Here is a 15,246-nt window from a genome sequence, read left to right on the forward strand (position 1 = left end):
GGTACATATACACAATGGAATACTATTCTGCCATAAAAAAGACTGAAATCCTGTCATTTGCAGCAACATGGATGGAACTGGAGGTCATTATGTTAAATGAAATAAGCCAGGCACAGAAAGACAAATATCACATGTTCTTACTCATATGTGGAAACTTAAAAAGTGGATCTTGTGGAAGTGGGGAGTAGAATGGTGGTTACTAGAGGCTGGGAAGGGAATTGGGGAGAGTGAAAAGAGGTGAGAGAAGGGATAAAAAATACAGTTAGATAGTAAGAATAAGTTCTGGTATTCAAGAGTACAGTAGGAAAATTACAGTTAATAATAACTTATTATATAATTCAAAATAGCCAGAAAAAAAAAACTATAATGTTACCAACACAATAAAAAGATAAATGTTTGAGGTGATAGCCATCCCAATTATCCTGATTTGATCATAACACATTGTATACTTGTATCAAAATATTACATATACCCCCAAAATATGTACAACTATTACATGTCAATAAAAATTAAATTGCCATATGATTCTATTTACATAAAACTCTAGAAAATGCTAACTAAAGGGACAGAAAGCCTATATTTATAATATAAACAACTCCTTCAAATCAATAGAAAAAAGACAGATAATCCAATAGAAAAAAATGGCAAGAGATTCGAAAACATATATCACAAAAAACAATATCTAAATGGCCAATGTGCAAAAATGTGCTAAACCTCTTTAATAATCACAGAATTACTAATTATAATTAGGTACCACTATGCCCTTTTCAAAAGGCTAAAATAAAAATAAACAAGTGTAGGTGAAGATATGGTTCAAATGAAAGTCACACACCATTAGAAGAAATACAGATTGGTACAACCAACTTGGAAATCTGCTTAGCATTATCTACTGAATATAGACATCCCTCACTATCATGAGGGATTGATTCCAGGAACCCCACATAAACCAAAATCTGTGTACACCCACATCCCACAGTTGGCTGTGTGGACTCCACATATACGAAAAGGTGCCCCTCCAAATATGCAGTTTTCATATCCTGAAAATTCTATAGTTTTGACCCACATTGCATTGAAAAAAATTCATGTATAAGTGAACTAGCACAGTTCAAACCCATGCTGTTCAAGAGTCAACTGCTTATGTATCCTTTACAACTCAGCAATTATGTGTGTGTGCACCAAAAGACATAGGAAAGAATCTAGCAGCCAAAAAACTGAAATACAACAAATGTCTACCAACAGAAGCATGGATAAAGTGTGGTCTATTTACATAAGTAGAATGTAATTCTATTTATCATTCTATAATAAAAAAGGATAAAGTGTGGTCTATTTACATAAGTAGAATGTAATTCTACTTATTACTCTATAATAAAAGTGTATTTTTATTTTAGCCTTTCAAAAACGGCACAGTGGTACCTAATAAATCCTAATACTGTGTAGCAATGAAAATGAACAACATAGACGAACCTCATAAACATGCTGATTAATCAAAGAAACCAGCACAAAAAGTAAGTAATGTATAATCACATTTATATAAAGTTCATCACAAGCAAAATTAACCTGTGGTATTAGAAGTCAAGATAGTGTTGCCTTTTGGGGAGGAGAGAAGTGGGCATTGACGGAGAAAAGGCATGATCTAGGGGTGGTTACCTGAGCATATTCATTTAGTTATAGTCATTACAACATGCACTTATTATGTGGAACTTTTTTTTTCTAAGTAGTTTATACTTCACTGAAAAAGTGAGAAACGTCAATCTAAACATTCGAATGTAGGAGACTTGATTATGTTAAGATGAACCTTTTCAATCAGTTTCTTACTGAAGAAACTTATCAAATTAATTCCAGATCACTTGTGTTCTAAATATAAAAATATTATAAAATACATAAAAGAAAATTTAAAAATAAAAAAATATATATAATGTTTTTATCTATATTTTTCTCCTACAGTTGGTAGCTGAATCCACAGAGGGTAATGCTGTCCGAACAGCATCAAAGACATGGAGAGACAAGGGCAAGGCCTTCATGACACTGGACATGTAACTCGTTCAATACCTGACGAGAAGGATCCTTAGTATTCCATATACAAAGTTCAGTTCCATCCAAAGGGAAAGCACAGTCCTGCATGCTGCAAGCAAGCTGAACATGAGACACAGACTCCTTGGATTCAACCAGGTATTTTTCTATAACTATATCACTTAGACAGCCACCATTACTCGAGAAAATGTCTTGGGGATTTTCCATCTTCAATCTAAAAACAAAAAGTACATATAAGATGACTATAGGTATCATATTTAATACAGAAAAAAAGTCTATTACCTATTGATAGTTACTAGTTTGACCACACACATATACCACATCATACCTATTTATTCACCTCTCCTCATCCCAAGAAAAAAGAAGAGAAATTGCTGAAAACTCTGGAGCTTCCACATTCTCAACTGCTCCATTCTTCTCACGGGCTTTCCAGTTAAGCAAACCTTGACTCAAATACCACTATTCCCACTTCACAGAGCCTGCTTAGGCTTCCTCGATCAGCTTCCACAACTGTCAAATGAGAACAGTTACTGAGAGGCAAAGACTAAACAATGATCCATGTGGCATGGGTGCAGCGCTGTGGCACTTAGCGTTCTAAACGTTGGTTACTGAAATGACTAAGACACAAAGTTGTTTTCTGAATTGACCACAGCAAATCAGTTGTTAGGAAACTGCAATTGGAACCCGCATCTCCCATAACTAACCTGGGCTTGATTCAACAATTTCACAACACTGTATGTAATTACAGTTAAGCTACCACAGGTTCTATAATCAGTGATTCACTGGCTATGTTTCATAAAGCATAAACTAATGAAACACTGACAAAGATGAAAAGTTTCAGATCTTCATCCAACTTTACACTTAACTTCACAGCATAATCACTTCAGAAACATGTGGGAATGGCACTGGGGTCATCCTTGATTCTGTTGTACCCTACACCCCACTGCAGGCCGGCAATAGATGCATCTGAAGGCACAGACAACAGACCTGCTTAGAAAGTGATGGGCAAGCACCCAAATATCCAGTGGGGTCATGCACGCTGTGGGTATTCAAAGGCCCACCCATGAGGCCCTCACACTGGTCATGTGGATTCAGAGGATCCACCCATGCGGCCCTCATGCTGGTCATGTGGATTCAGAGGATCCACCCATGCGGCCCTCATGCTGGTCATGTGGATTCAAAGGATCCACCCATGAGGCCCTCATGCTAGTCATGTGGATTCAAAGGATCCACCCATCAGGCCCTCATGCTGGTCATATGGATTCAGAGGATCCACCCATGAGGCCCTCATGCTAGTCATGTGGATTCAAAGGATCCACCCATCAGGCCCTCATGCTGGTCATATGGATTCAGAGGATCCACCCATGAGGCCCTCATGCTGGTCATGTGGATTCAAAGGATACACCCATGCAGCCATCACACTGGTCACGTGGATTCGAAAAATCCACCCGTGTGCTCCTCGTGCTGGCCCTGAGAGATTCTGCTAACCCAGCCTCTGCCTTTCTCTTCCTCTTCTCCAGCTCCTCCCTCCACTGCTACTCTATTTACTCTTTCTTCCAGCTCTTACAACACAGCAGGGCTTTTACTGCCTCAGGACGCACACTTTATCTTCATATTCCATTCCTCCTCATCTCTGCACCTTGGGAGCTCTTCCCATTCTCCAGGTCTCAGCAGAGGCCCCTGAGAGCTGGCTCCCATCCCTGCCCCCCCTACCCCATCCACCTCCTTCCCAGCACTTCACACAATCTAAACTATTTTGCCCTTAGGAGGCAGCGGGACATGGATCCATGGCCAGACTGCTAGGATGGAATCCTCTGTCTGAAGGACCCTTGATCAGACAGGAATTGCAGAGAAAGAAAGAGCACTGTAGGGTGCTACTCATCAGCAGAACCTTCCGCTGCCTGCCTCCCAGCCCCCTGACTGAGAAGTCTGACATTCCAGTGCAAAGTATGACCGCTCAGTACCACCTCTGTGCTGCAGGCAGGGCAGCAGTAACAATTTCCTGTGTGCAGGGGGGAGCAGAATTTCACAAGAGAAGTGAGGCAAAGGAGAATGGACCACTCGAGATCATCTTCTGAAAATACTTCAAAAGAGGCCGGGCACGGTCGCTCGCGCCTGTAATCCCAGCACTCTGGGAGGCCGAGGCGGGCGGATCATGAGGTCAGGAGATCGAGACCATCCTGGCTAACACGGTGAAACCCCGTCTCTACTAAAAATACAAAAAATTAGCAGGGTGTGGTGGTGGGCACCTGTGGTCCCAGCTACTCAGGAGGCTGAGGCAGGAGAATGGCGTGAACCTGGGAGGCAGAGCTTGCAGTGAGCCGAGATCGCACCACTGCATTCCAGCCTGGGCAACAGAGCGAGACTCTATCTCAAAAAAATTAAATTAAATTAAATTTTTTAAAAAGGTAATTTTTAAAGGCTTGAAAATTCTCAATATTTGGAGAAAAACAAAATAAAAGCATGTGTACATTATTTTAAAGCACATTTGTCTCCAATTCACAATTTTTATCTCACTTTTTTTTTAATATTTGCAAAGATACTTTGAGTGTCATATGAAAATAGCTACACCTTCCAAAGCTACCACGGTTACTCAGTAGACTCTGTAACTTGAGCATGGCAGTAGGTGCTGGGCAGATGTGTCCTGAGGGAACAATACGAAGCTGCTGTCACCAGATCCACTGCTTTCCAAAACATAAAACATCTTCGGAGACAGACGAAGAATACATAAAAAATTACAGTTGTTTCAAAAATGCTAATAATACACTCATCAAATTGTGATTGAGTTCCATCTTTTTCTTCAACATAAACTTTTGTTGTAGTATAATTATCTTATTCTCTTCTGTAATTCCTATAGAATTCAGCAGCATTTTACAAATAATAGTACTTGTATGCCAATTTGCAGTTTACAAACCACTTCTGTAGACATTAATAAGCAGGTTTCTATATATGAGTACACAGATTATATCATTCTTACAGTAACCCTTTAAAGTGGTTAGGCAAGAAGGCGGCAGCTAGGAGACAGGACTAATGTGCATCTCCCACTAGGATGGACTGAAAGGCATGTGGATACTCATACTGTGAAGTTTTGTTCCAAGAACCACTGCAGGAATGTACCAAAAAAAATGAAAGAATTCACAGATCCTTTTAAAGAAGCGGCAGGCCACTGCAAATTCCATGAGACAGGCAAAAAACTGTGAGTTCCCAAAATGTGAGAGGGGGGAAAACTGCCTCCAAACACACACCCCCACTGGGGAATCTAAAAATCGATATCACAGGAGAAGGATGTAACCCTACCTAGAGCTGAAGCATATTTAGGCAGCCAAGCGAAATATAAAAGTAGAAGCAGCAGTGAGAAGAGCCTTGTAGGCACTCCTAGTCTCCAGCTCGAGTCCAGGGAAGCCATCCCTGACTGTATCTCATAGGGGTCCTCCCTCAGAAAAGACAGCCAGAGGAATTAGGGAGAGGTCATAGGGTGAAAGAAGCTTCCAAATGAATTATGTGATAATTTAGACTGGGCATGAACTTCCTTGAGCAGAATCAGGAATGGGTAAAAGGGAAGTGCTACAGATATGAGCACAGGAGCTGCCAACATTGTGGACAGATGGGGAGGGGCAAGACCTGAAAGCCAGCCATGCTCGTTTTCTCAGTGCAGAACTTATGGCCTGGGGCATGGCTGAGTCCTACACACAGGCTGTCTGCATCTAAATCTGGTGCTGTTAGCTGGGCACTGTGGGAGCAAGACCAGCTTCACAAACTGCATGGGAGCTGGGTGAGGCCTTTCACTACCGGCTTTCCCCCACTTCCCTGGCAACCTATGTGATGCAGCAGACACAGCCATAATCCCCTCTGGAACATAACTCCATTGGCCCAAGAACCACTCCCATGTCTCCCACAGCAGCTGCAGCAAGCCCTGCCCAGGGAGACTCTGAGCCCAGATCCACCTAACCCTGCCCCCATCTGATGATTTGTCTCTACCCACCCTGCTAGCCAAACACAAAAGACATAAACTCCTGGGAACCCTATGGCCCTGCTCATCACCTGAGAAACCAGAATGCCTCCCCTTGCCAACTTAGGGAAAGCTTATATACCCCTTCTAACACAGCAGCTGATACTCTCTCAAAGAACTCCTGAGAAATTCATCACAAAATGATTATGACCTAGGTACAGTCATCTGGTTATCTAAAGTCAGGAAGAATGAAAGAATCTTTAGAGCTGTGAGACAAAAGCATCAGGTAACCTATAAAGGAAAACCTATCAGATTAACAGCTGACTTCTCAGCAGAAAATTTACAAGCCAGTAGGGATCGGGGTCATATCTTTACCCTCCTTAAACAAAATGATTGTCAGCTAAGAATTTTGTATCCAGCAAAATTAAGCTTCACAAATGAAGGAAAGATAAAGTCTTTTTTAAACAAATGCTGAGAGAATTTGCCACTATCAAGCTAGCACTACAAGAAATGGTAAAAGGAGTTCTAAATCTTGAAACACAACCTTGAAATACACCAAAAAAGAACCTCCTTAAAACGTAAATCTCACAGGCCCTATAAACAATAACACAATGAAAAAAGGGTATTTAGGCAGGAACTAACATAATGAATAGAGCAGTACCCCACAGCTCAACACTAACGCTGAATGTAAATGGTCTAAGTGCTCCACTGGAAAGATACAAAATGGCAGAATGGATAAAAATACTCCAGTCAAGTATCTGGTGTCTTCAAGAGACTCATGTAACACATAAGAACTAACATAAACTTAAGGTAAAGGAGAGGAAAAAGATATTCCACACAAATGGAAACAAAAAGCAAGCAGGAAAAGCTATTCTTACATAGGACAAAACAAATAGACTTGAAAGCAACAAGTTTAAAAAAAAAAAAGACAAAGAGGGACATTATACAATGGTAAAAGGATTAGTCCAATAGGAAAATATCACAATCCTAAATATATACACACCTAACACAGAAGCTCCCAACTTCATAAAACAATTATGACTAGACCTAAGAAATGACATAGCAACACAATAATACTGGGGAATTTCAATACTCCACTGACAGCACTAGAAAGGTCATCAGAACAGAAAGTTAACAAAGAAAGAATGGACTTAAACTACACCGTAGAACAAATAAAATTAACATGTATTTGTGCCTTGTTAAATGTAACAGTCAGGCCGGGCGCAGTGGCTCACATCTGTAATCCCAGCACTTTGGGAGGCTGAGGCGGGCAGATCACAAGGTCAGGAGTTTGAGACCATCCTGACCAACATGGTGAAACCCCCTCTCTACTAAAAATACAAAAATTAGCCGGGCGTGGTGGCAGGCACCTGTAATCCCAGCTACTTGGGAGGCTGAGGCAGGAGTATCATCATTTTAACCTGGGAGGCTGAGTATGCGTGAGCCGAGATTGCGCTGTTGCATTCCAGCCTGGGTGACAAAAGCGAAACTTCGTCTCAAAAAAATAAATAAATAAATAAGTCATCAACGCACGCACACAGAAACATTTCCACATACACTGCTGGTAAAAGAATAAACTGACATAAACTTAACTATCTGGCAATCAAAAATTCTACTTTTATAAATTTATAACAAGTAAATCATTCTACCTTTCCCAAATGTATTTCTTCAAGGCTGTCCATCATAACATTGATTATAATATGAAATGTAGCAACAGTTCTTACATTGAGTGGAATACAATGCAGATGTTTTAAAAAATGACATTGAAAAATAAGTTTACTTCATGTCTCAGAAAAGAAAGCAAGCTCAACCTAATCCAATGGAGAGAAAAGGAGTTTAATGTGTAATTAAAAAGTTAGCACATGACTGGCTACAGCAGCTTCATCGACACCGTCAGGACGGCCCCCTGGTCTCCCCAACCCTCAGCTCCCACCTGTCTAGGTGCTGCTCATTGTCTGTTCCTACACAGTGGCAAAAAGATGGGCGGCAGCACCCGAGTGTGGCCTCCCACATTGCAGGGTGCTGGGGAAGAAAGCATCCCTTTCCATTGATCCTTGAACATTTCTCATGAGTCTGGGCCAGTCTGAGACACTTTCCATGTTTGAATTAATCATGTAATCAGAAGGATGAAATGATGCCAAGAAGTCAGGCTTGGGACACAGACCTCTCCACTGAGTCCCGGCCAGCAGAGGGAGAAGGGTGGTAGCCCAGAGGAAATCCAGGTGCTTTTGCCCAAACAGGATGTGGATGCTGAGACAACAAAAATAGTAATGCTTAGAAGTATAAAAATATCAAGAAGGGTAAACAAAAACTTTAATGGAATAAATATTTACAAGTTTAAAACTTCTATTTTTCAAAAGATCATTGGTGCTGGAGCCTAAGAGCAGGGTTTAAACAAATGGACACCGCATGTTATTTCTGAGCTAGGACTGATGGAAGCCAGTATGGGTTGGTTGCTGAAGAGGAATTTGAGGAATCAGGAGTGGCTCCTAGCTTTCTGGCCTGAACAACAAGAGACCCCACTTACTGAGCTGGGGAAGAACAGGTTTGGCAGGGGAGAAGCATAGATTCTGTTTTGGATACGTTATGTCAAATGCTGAAACATCAACTGTGGCTTCCTCTAGGCATTGCACCAAAATTTCTTTCAAGTAACTGTGGAAGAAACAGACATCGCTTCTCTAATCCACAGTGTGTCCATTTTAGAGGGTAACACTCAGAAAGCCATCTTGTTTCTCTCATTTCTAAATGATTACAGAGCACCCAGCGTTGCCCTTTTGCACCAATTACATAAAATAGTACCTATGAGCTGAATGGTGAGGAGTCTAAATACCCCGGGGCACGGTGGTGACAGAGTAACACTCTCCTTAAGATGTCTGCATGCTAATCCCCAGAACCTCTGCAAACATTAGGCTACACAGCCAAGGGAATTGAGGTTATTAATCAGATGGGCTTCAGAAGAGAGATTATCCTGGATTCTCTAGGTATATTCAATTTAAATACTTTAACTAAGCTAGAGAGAGAAGAGTTGGGATGATGATGCACTGTGAGAAGGACTCAACCTGCTGTGGTTACCAGCTCTCAAGACAGAAAAAGGACCCAGGAGCTGAGGCCTGTGGTGGCCCTAGAAGCTGGAAAAGGCACAGAAAGGAGTTTTCACCCAAAGACTCTGGAAGGAGCCAGCCCCAATGCCACCCTGATTTTAGCAGTTTGAGACCCATTTTGGATTTGTGACCTCCAGAACGGTAAGATAATCCATTTGCGCTTTTAAACCACCAAATCTGCACTAGTTTGTCACAGCAGGATTAACAAACGAATACAAGTGCCTACAAAATGAAAACTGTAGAAACGAAATGACAATTCCCTGCATACGTCTACACAGTGATCTGTGTCCTATCGGGACTGAACCCTGAAGTAAGACTAGAACAAGAAATCAACAGCAAGAGTCCAGGGTGACCCAAGGGTTGAGATGGTGCTAGATCATCTTGGGAAGAATGGCACAGTGAAGCTTACGAGGAAGAAGTTAAGGTATGGGCAGTTGTGAAGCAAGAAATCACATACACACATGCATGCACACACACAAAATCTCACACCTGTATACACACATGCACAAAAAGAATCCCACACATGCACCCAAACGTGCCCACACATGTATGCCTGCACACATATAAAAAGCTGTCCGATCAAAACGGGTTTGGTGAAAGGTTTGGGGTCAGAGAGCCCAGGGTCATAGGAGAAAGACAATCCGAAGACCTGAAGACCTCTTCCATGCCTGAAGCACAGGAGCCCTTCATGTCTTAAAAACAGACGCAGACGCCGGGCACAGTGGCTCACACCTGTATTCCCAGCACTTTGGGAGGCTGAGGTGGGTGGATCACGAGGTCAGGAGTTCAAGAACCAGCCTGGCCAACATAGTGAAGCCCCATCTCTACTAAAAATATAAAAATTAGCTGGGCATGGTGGCACGTGCCTGTAGTCCCAGCTACTTGGAAGGCTGAGGCGGGAGAATCACTTGAACCCGGGAGGCGGAGGTTGTGGTGAGCCAAGATTTTGCCACTGCACTCCAGCCTGCACGACAGAGCGAGACCCTGTCGCAAAAACAAACAAAAGCAAAAACAACAAAAAACTATCTCCTGACACCCAACGTCTGATATCACTGGAATTATTTCCAAAATAAAGACAGCGTGGGCGGCAAGCCACCCAGGTGCCGAGGCAAGAGACTGAGGACACGAGCTGTTCCAGTATAATAAAATATAAAACAAGAACAGTTATACCAGATATAGATCTTAGATATGATTATATATGAATATCATTAATCATTAGTTTGTAGCAATTACTCTTTATTCCAATATTATAATAATACTCGCTCTATAATCATAACCTAGGAAAAACCAGGCCACACAAAGATAGGAGCTGAGAGGACATAGGGAGGAGTGACCAGAAGACAAGAGTGCAAGCCTTCTGTTATGCCCAGACAGGACCACCAGAGGGCTCCTTGGTCTAGCAGTAACGCCAGCACCTGGGAAGATGCCCTTTGCCAGGTGGACCGAGGTCTAGTGGTAGCCTCGGTGTCAAGGAAAAACACCGGCTACTTAGCAGACCGGGAAAGGGAGTCTCCCTTTCTCCCAGGGAGTTCAGAGAAGACTCTACTCCTCCACCTCTTGTGGAGGGCCCGACATCAGTCAGGCTCGCCCACCGTAATCCGGAAACCTAACCATCTCCCTGTGATGCTGTGCTTCAGTGGTCACGCTCCTAGTCCGCCTTCAGGTTCCATCCGGTACACCTGGCTCTGCCTTCTAGATAGCAGTAGCAAAATTAGTGAAAGTACTTAAAGTCTCTAATAAGCAGAAATAACGGTGTAAGTTGTTTCTCTCTGTCTCCTCTCTCTGCCTTGGCTGCCAGGCAGGGAAGGGCCCCCTGTCCAGTGGACACGTAACCCACGTTGCCTTACCTATGGCCACTCTCCTTATCCTGCCCCTTTGTCTTGTATCCAATAAATACCAGTGCAGCCTGGCATTTGGGGCCACTACCAGTCTCCGTGACTTGGTGGCAGTGGTCCCCCAGGCCCAGCTGTCTTTTATCTCTTTGTCTTGTGTCTTTATTTCTACACTCGTCTCTGCGCACGGGGAGAGATCCACCAACCCTGCGGGCTGGTCCCTACAGACAGAATATGAATGTGCTTGCATTTCCTGATGAGTGCATAGTAAAGAAATAACACCACGACTCACTAGTATGAAGAGTTCACAGAAACAATGGTGTGAAGCCAAGGAGGGAAGGAAGCCTTGTCAGGACACATAAGCCACCTTCACGAGGAAGCACCAGCCTGCGCTCAGAATTTCTGGGTCAGTCTGGCCCCAGTGTGCACAAGCTGATGTCCCACCTCTCCAGCTGCCCAACACCTCTGTTCCTCGGTGTTCTCAGCTTCAATGCCTACCTCTGCCTCAGTGTACTCGGCTTCAATGCCTACCTCTGCCTCAGTGTACTCAGCTTTAATGCCTACCTCTCCTGCCTCTCCTGCTCTATGGCAGGGTGGTACAGACAGGGATGAGGGAGGGTCTGGTGCAGGCAGAAACATCGTCAGGGACACACTGACACACACACACACATACACACACGTGTCTGCGTCGAGGACATGAGTCCAGGGCAGCTAACTGAACTGCAACCTATCCTCCCATTGAACAGAGGTCAGATGGCCCCTAAAATCATTTGTGTAAAAAGTTATTTTTTCTATATGTTAAAATATTCATTTTTCTATTTCTGTGGTCTGGCAGTTTTCCCCAAGCTCTTTCTGCTTCTTCCCTGGAGCCACTAAGAACATGGCTGGACCACATTTCCAGCCTCTGAAGTCGAGGGCAGCTGTGCACCAATTTCTGGTCTGGAAAGCACGCCACGCATGCACAGGCTTGGTCCTGTCACAGCCCGTGCACAGCCCTTCATGCTGGAGGCGGAGGGCTCCGAAGGCTGAGGAGAGGGGCCACGGTGGTGGCACCTGGCAGCCTGTGCTGCTCCCACTAAAGGGTGATCAGGACACCAGGCTGGACTGTTGTGTAAGCAAGAGACAAACATTTAGTGCATGAAGCTGAGGTCACTTCTGTCAGCCTACCTTGACTGATGTGGGTACCCTGAAGCAGGATGCTTCAGTGACACTGTAGGATGTTGCTGAGTGACTGAGTGACAGGGCACAGAAACAAATTCAGGAGGGGAAAAGCTCAAGACTCACGTTAGGCAGTGACAAACAGGTTCAACTGCAACAACCTGTAATAACGCAGAAAACTGACCACAGGCTTACTCATCCTGCAGCCCTACAGGAAATTATTGCAAAGAATAAGCATTAGCAGCCAACACACGGAATTGGACTAGAGAACTGGCTGGTGTGCAAGCGGAATGGACAGGAAAAAAAAGTACGAAGAGCAGGGGCTGCAGCACTGGGAAACCTAAGTGCCCTGAGAGGCTGCAGGGAGGGACGAAGGACCATCAGGTCTTGGCCTTTCAGCAAAGATCTGACCTAGGATGGCTACCTTCCCACTCAAGCCTTTGTTCCACACAACCTCAGGGTATCAGCTGCCCAGAAAACCAAAAGAAAATAAAGTCAGGCTTGAACAGTAGACACAGGAAGGACGACTGGCATCACCAGCACACAAAGCTGACGAGATACACACAGACCAGAAGCTGCTGTGCTCGTGAGGACACGATGAAGCCTAAGAAGTATCAAGCAAAGAACAGAATAAGGGCACACGGTGGCTCAGGGCTGACTGCCTGGTCCCCACTGCCATGCTCCAGGAGTGAACTATGGCAGCCTTCCAAGACAGCATCCTCATAGCCACATCAGATGAGACCGTGGAGAAAAAGGACGAAGGGTAGAATCAAGGGCCTCAGAAAACAAGCCAGGCACAGTGGCTCACATCTGCAATCCCAGCACTTTGTGGGGCCGAGGCAGAAGGATCACTTGAGCCCAGGAGTTCAAGACCAGCCTGGGCAACATAGTGAGACCCTGTCTCTACTTTAAAAAAAAAAAAGTAGTCAGGTGTGGCAGTGCATGCTTGTAGCCCCAGCTGCTGGGGAGGCTGAGGCGGGAGGATCGTTTGAGCCACGGAGGTTGAAGCTATAGTTAGCTGTGATCGTGCCACTCTACTTCAACCTGGACAACAGAGTGACATCCTGCCTCAAAGGAAAGAAAAAGAACAATGGACAAGGGAATTCCTCCCAGATAGCAGAATCAGGGTCTAGTTGGGAAATTCCTCCCACCTCCACCCCAGCATCACTTCAAAACTGCTATAGACCAGTGTCTGCCATGTGTCTCCCTTTTCCAAAAGGGAGATGGTTACAAAAACCATGGTCATATTTAACCACTGCATTTTAGTGGGGAGAGCAACTAGTTTGTCTTCTTAGTCCATAGGGCTCTGGACCACGAGGAACCACAGCCAGGCCTGATGGAGAGAACTGTGCAATCCTGAGAAATGTGCTGTGTTGCACTAGGCACCTTGACAAAGTGTCCCCCTTGGGGTGGGGAGAGTGTGTTCTCCATGTGGGATCAAGAGTGGAGCAGAGATTCGGTCACCAGAAGAGAGACTACGGTAAGTGCTGTTCCTTTTCCACTAAGCCACTTCCCTTTCCTTCTAGACACAGAACTAAACTACATTCCCTAGCTTCCCTTGCAATTAAGTGCGGCCATGTCGTCGTTAAGTGCCTGGCCCATAAATCCCTCCTGCACTGCCTCTCTTCTTTCCCCACCCACTGGCTAAATGCGGAGAATTCAGAGGGCCTAAGGAAGAAAACCACAACATGGAAGAATTTTAGGCTGCAGCTTGCAGAGAGCTGCCCAAAGGAATTGTCTGACTAGAAACCGCTACACAGGACTGTGTGAGCAAGAAACATGCAACTGTTCTATCGGGGTGAATTGCTACAGCACTTAACCTACCTCCACTAATATAAATTGTTTAACATTTTTTTAAATTACAAAAGCAATACAATACATTTAAACAATGCAGAAATAATAAAGTTTTTTATCCCTACCTCCTCTCCCTGCTGTGCCAACCCTAGGGGATAATCAATGTCATAGGATATCCCCAGGGATATCTATGTACATACATGCACAGAACAAGTCAGGGAAAATAAACTAAATTTATTATTTTAGTGAGATTCTAGTGCACCTAACACTAGGTAAGCACTTCAGGAAAAGGCAGTGACAAGTGATTGCTAAAGATACCATAGTCTTAAAGTTAAGTCAGTAAACACAAGGCAGTAATCCCAGATAAACTGGAAGCTGTAGAGTTAATACTCCTTTACTGGTACAGAGCAGTGTGTGTAAATTGTAGAAAATTTAGAAATACATAAAAAGATGAAAACTCTACTACTCGAGGAGTACCACTGATAAAATCCTGTGCATTTCCGTTTTTTTAATGTACATACGAATATTTTTAAAAAGAGAAAATTACTCCCTTCTGATTAGAAAAGATCGAAATTTTTCTCTTTTAGTGATAATCAAGCCAGAAACTTGCTGTTTGGCTCGAGTTAGGAAAACCTAGCCTGGTAGTTACCATGCAGGGTGAAAGGCCAGTGGGGCATGATTAACGAGCCCTCAGGGTCCACGCTCCAGCCCTCGGAGATCAGAACCGACGGGAGGTGCAGGAGGCCGGGCATTTCTACATCCCTGGTTCGTTCCTAAACTACTGAATCTTTTAAACAGGTCTGAGTTCTCCTTATACACAGCTGCTTTAATTAAAATAACCACCTGCGCCCTTTTCCGCCGAACTCCACATGCGCTCAATTCTCAAAGCGCCGACCCTGCGCCTTCGCGCCACGGCCGCCCGGATGCTCCGGCCCGACTTGTGCCCCGAACTCCCCTGGAGACCCTCGCACTAGCACGGCGTCAGGAGGAGGCTTCGGGTGACGAGACAGCGAGCAACGGCTCTGGTCCAGAGCGCGCGTCTCCGCCGTTGGGAGCGGTCACGGCGGAACCCTCAAATCGCCCCTTTTCCTAGAGACCTCAGCGGAGCCGCGAGCAACCACGCAGCCCCCGCGCTCCAGCCCTGCGCCCTAGGCACACGCCCCAGAGCAGCAGCTCGGGTTCGGCGCCGACTCCGCGCCGAGAGCAGCCCGCTAGGGGAGGACTCACAGCACCCAGCTCCCAGGAGGGCACGCAGAGGACTACCGAGCCACACTCCGCCCCACGCGCGCCACTACGGTTACTTGCCAGCCGACCCACACGAGCTGCTATGGTTACTAGCCCGCCGCCCCTCGCGCCCACGCCCCTTTCGCTATCTCGCGAC

General features: G+C 44.7%; 1 protein-coding gene across 14 annotated transcripts in view; it reads right to left on the minus strand.

Moving 5' to 3' along the window:
• Positions 1–15,246, minus strand: part of WDR27 (WD repeat domain 27) — a 251,268-nt gene that overhangs the window by 235,923 nt on the left and 99 nt on the right. For 8 of the 14 annotated variants that reach the window (XR_010134419.1, XM_055391693.2, XM_063708009.1 and 5 more), the window contains exons 1-3: positions 14,709–14,850; positions 2,360–2,541; positions 2,050–2,245 (exon numbers count right to left, since the gene is read on the minus strand). Coding sequence is in view for 13 of the 14 variants with exons in the window: in XM_055391693.2 (XP_055247668.1) it covers positions 2,050–2,238 (189 nt within the window). In the remaining variant the exon portion in view is untranslated. Of the gene's footprint in view, positions 1–2,049; positions 2,246–2,359; positions 2,542–14,708; positions 15,233–15,246 lie in introns of those variants that run through there. The other 6 variants (XM_063708012.1, XM_063708004.1, XM_055391696.2 and 3 more) reach the window with 3 other exon arrangements.

Source organism: Gorilla gorilla, chromosome 5, assembly GCF_029281585.2.
Source record: "Gorilla gorilla gorilla isolate KB3781 chromosome 5, NHGRI_mGorGor1-v2.1_pri, whole genome shotgun sequence".
In the NCBI taxonomy this organism is placed as follows: domain Eukaryota; kingdom Metazoa; phylum Chordata; class Mammalia; order Primates; family Hominidae; genus Gorilla; species Gorilla gorilla.